At 35.1% G+C, this 12,500-nt stretch overlaps 1 protein-coding gene across 1 annotated transcript in view; it reads left to right on the top strand.

Annotated features, from left to right (window-relative positions):
* The window catches only part of arl11 (ADP-ribosylation factor-like 11), a 25,096-nt gene that overhangs the window by 10,408 nt on the left and 2,188 nt on the right, over positions 1-12,500 (top strand). Inside the window, exons 2-4 of the mRNA XM_084713719.1 lie at positions 11,649-11,714; positions 11,980-12,095; positions 12,171-12,348. Of these exons, the coding sequence (XP_084569845.1) occupies positions 11,649-11,714; positions 11,980-12,095; positions 12,171-12,348 (360 nt within the window). The remainder of the gene's footprint in view (positions 1-11,648; positions 11,715-11,979; positions 12,096-12,170; positions 12,349-12,500) is intronic.

The following is a 12,500-nucleotide window of genomic DNA, read 5'->3' as shown; positions in this document are numbered from 1 at the left end:
TTAATATATTTGAATAGTTTAGAAACACAACTGAGGCTGAGACTTATGCCCCGATAATTTAAAGGAACTCTGGGATCTTTATTTTGAGATTTGGGGTTAAGTTTTATTAAAACTTTATGCAAAGCAGGCAAATAAAGAAAAGATGAACTAAGACTGGAAATAAACATAACTTCAATAATTCATTATGCAGATTATCAATACCAGTTGCTTTTCTCTGTTTAAGTCTGCAAATCACTTTTTTTATTTCCTCTTCAGTGATACTAGTATTTAAGTACTTATTGAAGTTATAAAAGTCCTGCAACATATCAGCCTCCATATTATTTTTTAAGTGAACTGTCTTTGAAGGAAACCGTCACTCAGCTGAGCTTCACAAAAGAAACATCCAAAGTCTTGTTCCCATTTTTTTTTCCCATTTTCCGACAGCAGTTCCGTTGGGAACATAGATTCACAACATAGATTATTTATCAAACTCCAAAACAGTTTGGGATTATTAGTTTGTAAATTCTGTATTTTTATAGTTTGGCGTCTCTCATATTTTCTTTTGGAAACTCGTATTTCTCTGTCAAACATCTGTTGTTTCATCTTAAACTCATTTTTCAACTGTTGCTTTCTCATATTTTTATTATCACATCTTTTCTCAGTCCTCCTCATTTCTTCCCACATTACTTTCAAATGTTTATTCCAGTAAGGTTTTCTTTTCCTGGTGAAATCAGAAAAAAAAAAATTTTCCATTACATCATCAAAACATTCACTTTCATTTTGATGCTGTACTTGAATGACCCCCCCCCCCCCCCCCCCCAGGTTAGGACGAGTATAGAGTGATCAGGTGTTCTTCACCGGTCGACTAACAAGTTAAAACAACTAAGACTCATTTGGGTTAATTATGTGGACAACAGCTTCCCTTTAACGGAAACTGAGGTAAAGTGATGTTTCATCCTGTTTCTTATCAACGTTATCCAGGCTGATCCTGGGTGAACGTTCAAATCAATATCACTAATATGGTCATTGATCTGCACTATTCGACTGTTCAGATCTGCACAAACATAAACAGCGTCCTGATTATACAGCCTGTAAGCATCAGCCCATATCAATTATACCATCTGCTGATAATCAATTAAAATAACCCTATACACCCCCCCCCCCCCGACCCTTTAGGGGTCTTTATGTGAGTTTTCCTATTAGAACCAAACCAGGACTGATACGCGTCCGTCCATTTACATCCCAGTGTCCAAGAGTTAATTGTTCACGACTTACGAGACGCAGACGATCTTCGACTGTCAGCGTCCGTCTCCGGATCCCGTCTTCGTTATCGTCCATGACAGCTGGACGCCTTTTCACTCTGCCGCTCCCAGTGATGTAAGACTGTCGGCCGCCATGTCATCCAATATTGATCTGAAGTTCAGAAGAGAGAATGAATGAATGAGTGAATGAATGAATGAATGAATGAATGAATGAATGAATGAGTCAAAGAGAGAATGAATGAATCAGTGAGTGAATGAATGAATGAATGAATGAATCAGTGAGTGAATGAATGAATGAATGAGTGAATGAATGAATGAATGAATGAATGAATGAATGAGTCAAAGAGAGAATGAATGAGTGAATGAGTGAATGAATGAATGAATGAATGAATGAATCGGTGAGTGAATGAATGAATGAATGAATGAATGAGTGAATGAATGAATGAATGAATGAATGAGTGAATGAGTGAATGAGTGAATGAATGAGTGAATGAATGAGTGAATGAATGAGTGAATGAATGAATGAATGAATCAGTGAGTGAAAGAGTGAATGAATGAGTGAATGAATGAGTGAATGAGTGAATGAATGAATGAATGAATGAATGAGTGAGTGAATGAATGAATGAGTGAATGAGTGAATGAGTGAATGAATGAATGAGTGAATGAGTGAATGAGTGAATGAATCAGTGAGTGAGTGAAAGAGTGAATGAATGAGTGAATGAATGAATGAATGAGTGAAAGAGTGAATGAATGAATGAATGAATAAATGAATGAATGAATGAGTGAAAGAGTGAATGAATGAGTGAAAGAGTGAATGAATGCATGAGTGAATGAATGAATGAATGAATGAATGAATGAATGAATGAATGAATGAGTGAAAGAGTGAGTGAATGAATGAATGAATGAATGAGTGAATGAATCAGTGAAAGAGTGAATGAATGAATGAATGAGTGAATGACTGAATGAATGAATGAGTGAATGAGTGAATGAGTGAATGAATGAATGAGTGAATGAATCAGTGAGTGAATGAATGAGTGAATGAATGAGTGAAAGAGTGAATGAATGCATGAGTGAATGAATGAATGAATGAATGAATGAATGAGTGAAAGAGTGAGTGAATGAATGAATGAATGAATGAATGAATGAATGAATGAATGAATGAATGAGTGAATGAATCAGTGAAAGAGTGAATGAATGAATGAATGAGTGAATGAATGAATGAATGAATGAGTGAATGAGTGAATGAATGAATGAATGAATGAATGAGTGAATGAATCAGTGAGTGAATGAATGAGTGAATGAATGAGTGAATGAATGAGTGAAAGAGTGAATGGACATGAACACCCTGATGGGGCGGCGGCTCTGAAACTTGGCAGGACACCTGAAGGCTTCTGAAAGTTTTTCTGAAGGGAAATTTGAGGCGGCTGCATCATTTTGATATTCAGTTCTGCCAAAAACAGGCTTCTATTTCCCTTCAAATGTTAGAAACATTAGAAACTCTGTTAACTTGATTTACTGTAGAACACGTTCAGAACCTGAGACAGGAAGCTGAACTGACAGAAATGGCAGCTGCCAGATTTTGACACAGGAATATTTGCGGTTCAGATGTAAAGATAAACCCAGCCGACATTTAAGAAGTTATGTAAACAATATTTGAACTGCAGAGACAAACCAGCCTGGAAATCTTACAAATACAATAAAGAGCAAACGATGTTGAAAGCAAAGAAGAACAATGAGCACAACAGTAAAGAACTTACATCATCATGTCAAGTCAGGTCTTTGATTTGTTGAGGGACTGATGTCACCAAATGAAGACGGAGACTTTCAGGTCAGCAGATTTAAGGCGAGTGAATTCTGTTGGATGAGAGCAAAGAAAGAAACAGTCAGGAAAAAAATTATCAACACAATCAAAAGCAAAAGCAAATTTGAGAAAAACAGATCAGTTATATAATTAAAACTACTCAACATCTGTAATTATGAAAATCACATATCTCACATTTCAGTAGTTTAATTTCTATGTTCCACTTTATGAATATGACTTGAAATATTTAATAGTGTAAAAATCCAGCCTTTAACAATGTTTGCAGAAATGTATTAAAATGTATGAATTAAAACCAGACAGCATTGAAAAGTGTATCAGCTACAGTTGAAAGTTATTTTCATGATTAATCAGATGTTAATTGATTTGGTTAAAAAAATGGTTAAAAATGTTGATCACTGTTGTTCAAAGTCCAAGGTGATGATTTGAAAACACAGAAATGTTCAGATTAACCTTTAATCATTATATAATTGTCAAAATGGTTGCTGATTAAATTAATTATCAATTAATCATTGCAGCAACACATGGGCAGTTATAACAGTAATATTTCTATAATGTGATATTCAAAATTAACTTACTATGTGTAATTAGTATATTAAGTAGATAATTAAAAATATAAAATTTAAATATTAAATATAAGTGGATTTTTCTTACAAATCATGAAATATAGAATAGATTAATAGAAAAAAAACATCATTACAAAAAAAGCTAAACCATAATGTACATTTCTGTTTTTATTTACATTATAATATCATATAATATAATATAACAGGGGTCCCTAACAGGCGGACCGCGGTCCGAGTCCGGACCCACACGCCGTCTTATACGGACTCGGACCTAAAACCAATAAATTATTAATAGATTTTATTTTTTTACGGGACGTTTCTATTTTAACTGGCGCAACTTTTCTAGTGTTTCCGTCGCTTCTTTATCTGATCAGGAAACAAACAAACTAACGTGATGGTTGATGACATCATCACCAACCAGATGCTCTTATAACATTAAACAGCTGTATAAAGACATAAAACAGGAGAGTCTGTGTTTGTCTGAGAGAAACTTTCAGATCTTCTCACAGCAGAGTGAACAGGTGAGGGAGGAGAGGAGGACAGACTGATCAATAATCAATCACTGATACCGTCGTCCTCTCAGACTGATTAAAAATAAAAACAGGTGACAAACCAAACCTGTGTTTCACACAAATAAAGTGTTTGTATGAAACACTGCAGAGTGAAACATGGTGATGTTTACAGACAGTCTGCTGTCTGTAGTTTGACTGACAGACAGAGGGTCGTGTCTAGAAGGGAACCCTAGACCTGCGAAAGATCGCGCGAGTTGTGCAAATAAAGAGTTACCTTCTAGACACGAGCGAAAAAGGTGCGCAGCTCCAAAAATATAAAATCACGTGGTGTCGATGTTTTTAATGTGGCGGGTCTCATCAATAAAACTATTCACTGAAACACTGATCTCTGACCTGCTGGGATGGAAAATACTCACAGTCTTTAGGTATTTTTACTTTGTGGTATTAGTGTTTTTACTTCATTACACTTTAAATATTTTGCATGTTATTGTTTCCTTTTTTGAAAAATCAACATTTTTATTGCTGTTGTTTTACTTTAATGTTTTCTTATTGGTATTTTTTGATGATTAAATTCAGACGTGCAAAATCATAAGAGGAGAAACAGGTGGCATGTTGATAAACCTGTCCTCTGTCCCCTGTCCCCTGTCCTCTGTCCTCTGTCCCCTGTCCACCTTTGGACTTGAAAAAAACAGTAGAAAGTAAAGTAAAAACAGTTAAAGTAAATCTACGTTAAAAGTAAAGTTACTTTTCTGAGTATTTTTACTTTAGTAATTTATAGTTGTTCATTTAATAGACGTGTCTTATCTTCTCTTCTGTATTTTATCATTGTTCTTAAATAAAACAAAATTAATGTAATAGAAAAAAATGCAGAACACAATATTTCTTATCTGATCACTCGATCAATCACCAGAATAATCAATAGATTATGCTTTAATTTTACTGGTTCGGCCCACTTGACATCAGATTGGTCTGAATGTGTCTCCTGAACCAAAATGAGTTTGACTCCTCTGATGTAGACGATGATAAAACTACGACACGACTTCAGTATATTTCACTGTCAGAACACAAGTTAGACGTTCTGATGTTCTGGACCTTTTTGAATTTTAGTTGAATACCTCCGTTATATTATATTATATTAATTATATTATATTATATTATATTAATTATATTATATTAATTATATTATATTATATTATATTATATTAATTATATTATATTATATTATATTAATTATATTATATTATATTATATTATATTATATTATATTATATTATATTATATTGATTATATTATATTAATTATATTATATTATATGTCAAATATTTACATTTTGCTGGCCAAACTGACCAGACTCGATTTAGCATCGCCATCGTCATCTTCATTCATACGCGAGCGAAAGCAAAATAAAATTCCCCAAACACGTCTTTGCTCGTCTTTCCACTGTTCGGCTCCGGTTTGGTCCAAATAAACTTTTAATTCTTCATGGTGCCTGTAAAAAATCTCCGGAGGGGAGCAACGGGTTGAATCGGCGCGTACAGCCGGAATATATTCACATCTAATTAACGCAGAGAATTACAGATTTATTTCAACCAAACCTGAGCCGAATGATGAAAGGCGAGAAAAGACGCATCCTGTAGCTTTTATTAAGTTTATGTTTCGCGTTTCAATGAAAATTACGGTGGCGATACTAAAAATACCAATTCTGTAAAGGGAGACTGGTTATTTTGGCGAGGGGCAAAAGTGGGTGTCTTAGTCTTTAAAAAGAAAAACAAAAGGTTTCACGCTCTGCAGAGTTTTTCCATGTTGTCAGACACCGCGTGTCATTTTCTAACATTAAGAAAATGATTTGAACAAATCAGAGCATCGAAGTAAAACAGAGACGCGCTGAAGTTACAGCGCAGAAAAAAAACTCGTCTGCATCAGAATATTGTAGCTTCTGTATTTTAATTCAATTTTTCACTCACCTTGAAAAGTTTCAAACAAAGAACATATTCCGAAGGGCCCGCCAACATCCCATAATGCATAGCAATACCACAGACCAGAAAACGTGATGACACAGGTGACGTTAATCGACGCCCCCACGCGCACACCTGTCTGCCTCCTCCTCACTAATTCAGGTAGATTTTTAAGATCCCATTTATTTTGTGGCTGAGAGTCTTCAGCTTTAACAACAAGTCAAATAATCATCTGTCATACTGACACAATAATATATTAAATACTGGATTCTGATTGGTCAGTAACATCATTCTGTTGTGCAACCTGAGGCTCCAGGGCCACATGTGGCTCCCTGTGACTTTGGCATGGAAATGAATAACATTAGATTTTTTTATATATATACATAAATATATATATATATATATATACTTATGTATATATATATATATATATACATATATATACACTTCAGTTTTGAAAAAGAGTTACATCTTTTGTTGAGATAATTTACTTTTCTTCTTTAGACAAATTTAAATATTTGAATTTTAGAAACCCCCAAATGTTGTATTTAAAATATTATAGTGTAAACGATTAAATTTTAAGGCAACAAAACACTTTTAAAAATCAGGTTCACAGTTAAACTGTGATGAAATTTTGAAATACAATTTTTTTGAGTTTACTCAACATTAACTTTTACTGTAAATTTATCCAAGGAAGACGAGTCGATCATCTCAACTAAAGGTCTGCAGAAAGTTATTGCAGTATGTTGTTCACCAAATTTAAAAAACTTAAAATATGCATCAGAGATCGTGTCTGTCTCGCTGTCTTTTCCTCTAAACTGTGACGGCGGCTCGTCTTCCTGAGTCTCCGTAAACTACAGCTGTCAAAAAAAAGTCTTCAGGGAAACGAGAACATTTAAAAGTTGCAGCTCCAGACAGATTTTTTCCCTTTTTTGGCCTAAATTTGTCTAAATTTTGCCTAAATTATTGATTTTTTAGTACATAACCATTAACAAGCACAAGAATGTACAGTGAATATGAGACTATAAAATTAATATTTGTATATTTTATTAATATTTTATTTTGTTAATGTTTTATTTTATCACATAAATGTTTTCCTTTTTATTTTTGTTTGTTTCTTTGGTCTTTTTTTTTTGTAAAAATGAAATAACTGATAATGTTATAGTGAGCAGGTCATTATTGTCCCTCCACTTCCTGTCTGGACTGACTTCACAGTAACCACCTGCTCATTTAACAGGCAAGATCCCATTTCAGTGTCATAGTACATTTCAGAGACTGTACTTTCTCACTTGTGTTGCAGTACTTTTTGAGCAGTCCTTCCACTTTTACACAAGTATCTGTACTTGTGATACCAGTAAAGGACATGTGGACTTTTGACTCCTCTGGTTTAAAACATAATGAACCAAATGTTAAGACCAGGTATGAATGGAGCCTCAGGGACGTTTTGGACTTGGACACGTCCTGAATCCACTTCAGACCATCAGTTACAGTCTGAAGTGGATTCAGGACGTGTTTAACTCTACTTTGTCATTTAAATATTTAAATGGTGTCTAATCAGGTGTATTTTAACATGAAGAACAAGGTGTACCTGCGTCTGTGGCTGATATTTAAATGATGGATTTAGCATCATGATGAAGTGATGAATGATGAATGATGAATGATGAAGTGATGAAGTGATGAATGATGAAGTGATGAAGTGATGAAGTGATGAATGATGAAGTGATGAAGTGATGAAGTGATGAATGATGAAGTGATGAAGTGATGAATGATGAAGTGATGAAGTGATGAAGTGATGAATGATGAAGTGATGAAGTGATGAATGATGAAGTGATGAAGTGATGAAGTGATGAATGATGAAGTGATGAATGATGAAGTGATGAAGTGATGAAGTGATGAATGACGAATGATGAAGTGATGAAGTGATGAATGATGAAGTGATGAAGTGATGAAGTGATGAATGATGAAGTGATGAAGTGATGAATGATGAAATGATGAAGTGATGAAGTGATGAAGTGATGAATGATGAAGTGATGAATGATGAAGTGATGAAGTGAAGAATGATGAAGTGATGAATGATGAAGTGATGAATGATGAAGTGATGAAGTGATGAAGTGATGAATGATGAAGTGATGAATGATGCAGTGATGAAGTGATGAATGATGAATGATGAAGTGATGAAGTGATGAATGATGAAGTGATGAATGATGAAGTGATGAAGTGATGAAGTGATGAATGATGAAGTGATGAAGTGATGAATGATGAAGTGATGAATGATGAAGTGATGAAGTGATGAAGTGATGAATGATGAAGTGATGAATGATGAAGTGATGAAGTGATGAATGATGAAGTGATGAAGTGATGAATGATGAAGTGATGAATGATGAATGATGAAGTGATGAATGATGAAGTGATGAAGTGATGAAGTGATGAATGATGAAGTGATGAAGTGATGAATGATGAAGTGATGAATGATGAAGTGATGAAGTGATGAATGATGAATGATGAAGTGATGAATGATGAAGTGATGAAGTGATGAAGTGATGAATGATGAAGTGATGAATGATGAAGTGATGAAGTGAAGAATGATGAAGTGATGAAGTGATGAATGATGAATGATGAAGTGATGAATGATGAAGTGATGAAGTGATGAATGATGAAGTGATGAATGATGAAGTGATGAATGATGAAGTGATGAAGTGATGAATGATGAAGTGATGAAGTGATGAAGTGATGAATGATGAAATGATGAAGTGATGAAGTGATGAATGATGAAGTGATGAAGTGATGAAGTGATGAATGATGAAGTGATGAAGTGATGAATGATGAAGTGATGAAGTGATGAAGTGATGAATGATGAATGATGAAGTGATGAAGTGATGAATGATGAAGTGATGAAGTGATGAAGTGATGAATGATGAAGTGATGAAGTGATGAATGATGAAATGATGAAGTGATGAAGTGATGAATGATGAATGATGAAGTGATGAATGATGAAGTGATGAATGATGAAGTGATGAAGTGAAGAATGATGAAGTGATGAATGATGAAGTGATGAAGTGATGAATGATGAAGTGATGAATGATGAAGTGATGAAGTGATGAATGATGAAGTGATGAAGTGATGAATGATGAATGATGAAGTGATGAAGTGATGAATGATGAAGTGATGAATGATGAAGTGATGAAGTGATGAATGATGAAGTGATGAATGATGAAGTGATGAAGTGATGAAGTGATGAATGATGAAGTGATGAAGTGATGAATGATGAAGTGATGAAGTGATGAATGATGAATGATGAAGTGATGAAGTGATGAAGTGATGAATGATGAAGTGATGAATGATGAAGTGATGAAGTGAAGAATGATGAAGTGATGAAGTGATGAATGATGAAGTGATGAAGTGATGAAGTGATGAATGATGAAGTGATGAATGATGAAGTGATGAAGTGATGAAGTGATGAATGATGAAGTGATGAAGTGATGAATGATGAAGTGATGAATGATGAAGTGATGAAGTGATGAATGATGAAGTGATGAATGATGAATGATGAATGATGAAGTGATGAATGATGAAGTGATGAAGTGATGAATGATGAAGTGATGAAGTGATGAAGTGATGAATGATGAAGTGATGAATGATGAAGTGATGAAGTGATGAATGATGAAGTGATGAAGTGATGAAGTGATGAATGATGAAGTGATGAATGATGAAGTGATGAAGTGATGAATGATGAAGTGATGAAGTGATGAATTGATGAATGATGAAGTGATGAATGATGAAGTGATGAAGTGATGAATGATGAATGATGAAGTGATGAAGTGATGAATGATGAAGTGATGAAGTGATGAATGATGAAGTGATGAATGATGAAGTGATGAAGTGATGAATGATGAAATGATGAATGATGAAGTGATGAAGTGATGAAGTGATGAATGATGAAGTGATGAATGATGAAGTGATGAAGTGATGAATGATGAAGTGATGAAGTGATGAAGTGATGAATGATGAATGATGAAGTGATGAATGATGAAGTGATGAATGATGAAGTGATGAAGTGATGAATGATGAAGTGATGAATGATGAAGTGATGAAGTGATGAAGTGATGAATGATGAAGTGATGAAGTGATGAATGATGAAGTGATGAATGATGAAGTGATGAAGTGATGAATGATGAAGTGATGAATGATGAAGTGATGAAGTGATGAATGATGAAGTGATGAAGTGATGAATGATGAAGTGATGCAGACGCTGTGGTTTAATCATGAACCTTCTGATTAATGACCGATCAGCTACAGGTGGTGAAATATGGTCCTGCTCTCCGCCGCCGTATGGGAACTTTACTCACGAGACATTAATTGATGAGTGTTTCCCAAAGTCCAAGATGACGTCCTCAAATGTCTTCTTTTGTCCACAACCCAAAGATATTCGGTTTACTGTCAGAGAGGAACAAAACATAAAATATTCACATTAAAGAATAGAGAATATGGACATGTGTTTATCTTAAAAAAAATACTGAAGTTATTTTAAGAGTTATTTCAAATGTTTCCAAATGTGCAATAATGTCAAAGCAGCAAATATAGTTAAATGTTGAACAGAATATTTTTTAGAAGTCAGGATTTAAACGGCTGTTTTACAGATTCACTGTATGAACTTCGACGTGTAAAACACAGAATATTAATCATCATGATGATGATTAATATTCTGTGTAAAACACATCATGGGAAAAGTTCTCTCTTCATGTGGAGGCACTTCATCATATTTCACCCTCCTCTAATCATCTATTATTGATCAGAATATTGATTTATATTACCTCTGGATTAACTGCAGCCTCCAGAAGTCTCATTTTACTGACTGAATAATCAAGAAACCACTGACCTTAGACCAGGTCTGTGTTGGTCAGTGGAGCAATCATTTTCTGCTGTCTCAAGATAAAAATGCAAGAACAATTCACCTGACAACACCTCATTTTAACACCAAAACATCTTATTTTAACACCAAAACACCTTATTTTAACACCAAAACACCTCATTTTAACACAAAACACCTCATTTTAACACCAAAACACCTCATTTTAACACCAAAACACCCAAACACACGTTTGATATTTACACAACATGGTCAAGCAAATCAGGCATCCAGGCAATATTTTAAAATGTCTTCCTCAGATGTCGTAGGTTGTTTTCTTGCAGTTTGCTTTGATTTAGTTTCATGTCTGTGTGTGAAGCTAGAAGCTGTTTGTTGTTCATTTCATGTGTTCATGTGTCATAAGAATTATGAAGGTTTCCAATGATGTTGACTTACAGCAGATACAATAAATACGACAAAGAATTAGATCAAAACTGAAATTTCATCTGACAAGATTGTGACAGGATGAATTAACTGATTAATTGTGCAAATGATCATTAAATTAATCAACAATAGTAATAATCATTAGCTGTAGCTCTAGTTAACAACTCAGTAAAATACACTTCTAATAATTCATATATTTATGGTGAAGAATATTATTCTGTTACCTGCAGGAGCACAACTTTAACATGTGTGTCTGTGTGTTTAGGTGATTCTCATGGGTCTGGACTCTTCTGGAAAGTCCACTCTGCTGGCCAGACTGCTGACAGGACAGGTGAGACTGGTCTGGACAGGTAGATACTGACAGGACAGGTGAGACTGGTCTGGACAGGTAGATACTGACAGGACAGGTGAGACTGGTCTGGACAGGTAGATACTGACAGGACAGGTGAGACTGGTCTGAACAGGTAGATACTGACAGGACAGGTGAGACTGGTCTGGACAGGTAGATACTGACAGGACAGGTGAGACTGGTCTGAAAACATAGATGCATAAAGTTGGACAGGTAGATATCAGTGTGATTCTCTGTAAATGTCCAGGTGATGGAAACGTCACCAACCATTGGATTCAACGTGGGGAATTTGGATCTGGACAAGAAGACATCTCTGACTGTGTGGGACGTTGGAGGACAGAAGAGCATGAGACCAAATTGGAGGTAAATATAAACCATATCTCCCGTCAAAATAAACAGACAGACCGGCAGACAGAACTCTGTCTTCTTCGTATCCAGGTACTACCTGGATGACTGTAAGGCTCTGGTCTTCGTGGTGGACAGCAGTGATCCAGGCCGGATGCCGGAGGCCCAGAAGGCCCTGAAGAAGGTCCTCAGTGATGAGAAGTTACGAGGAATCCCTCTGATGGTTCTGGCCAACAAGAAAGATCTGCCTAACTCAATGACCATACGAGAGGTACCAAGACCTGCTGACCCCCAAGAACCAGGAACAGAGTCGTCTGATAGCTGATCCATGTTATCCTCATAAAGAAACCAGTTCAACTTACAACTGCAAATAAGTTGGGATGTTATGTAAAACATAAGTAAAACCAGAAAGTCAGGATTTGC

Source organism: Lutjanus erythropterus, chromosome 24 (assembly GCF_056507025.1).
Source record: "Lutjanus erythropterus isolate fLutEry1 chromosome 24, fLutEry1.hap2, whole genome shotgun sequence".
Taxonomy (NCBI): domain Eukaryota; kingdom Metazoa; phylum Chordata; class Actinopteri; order Lutjaniformes; family Lutjanidae; genus Lutjanus; species Lutjanus erythropterus.
This window is presented reverse-complemented; position numbering and strand designations above follow the sequence as displayed.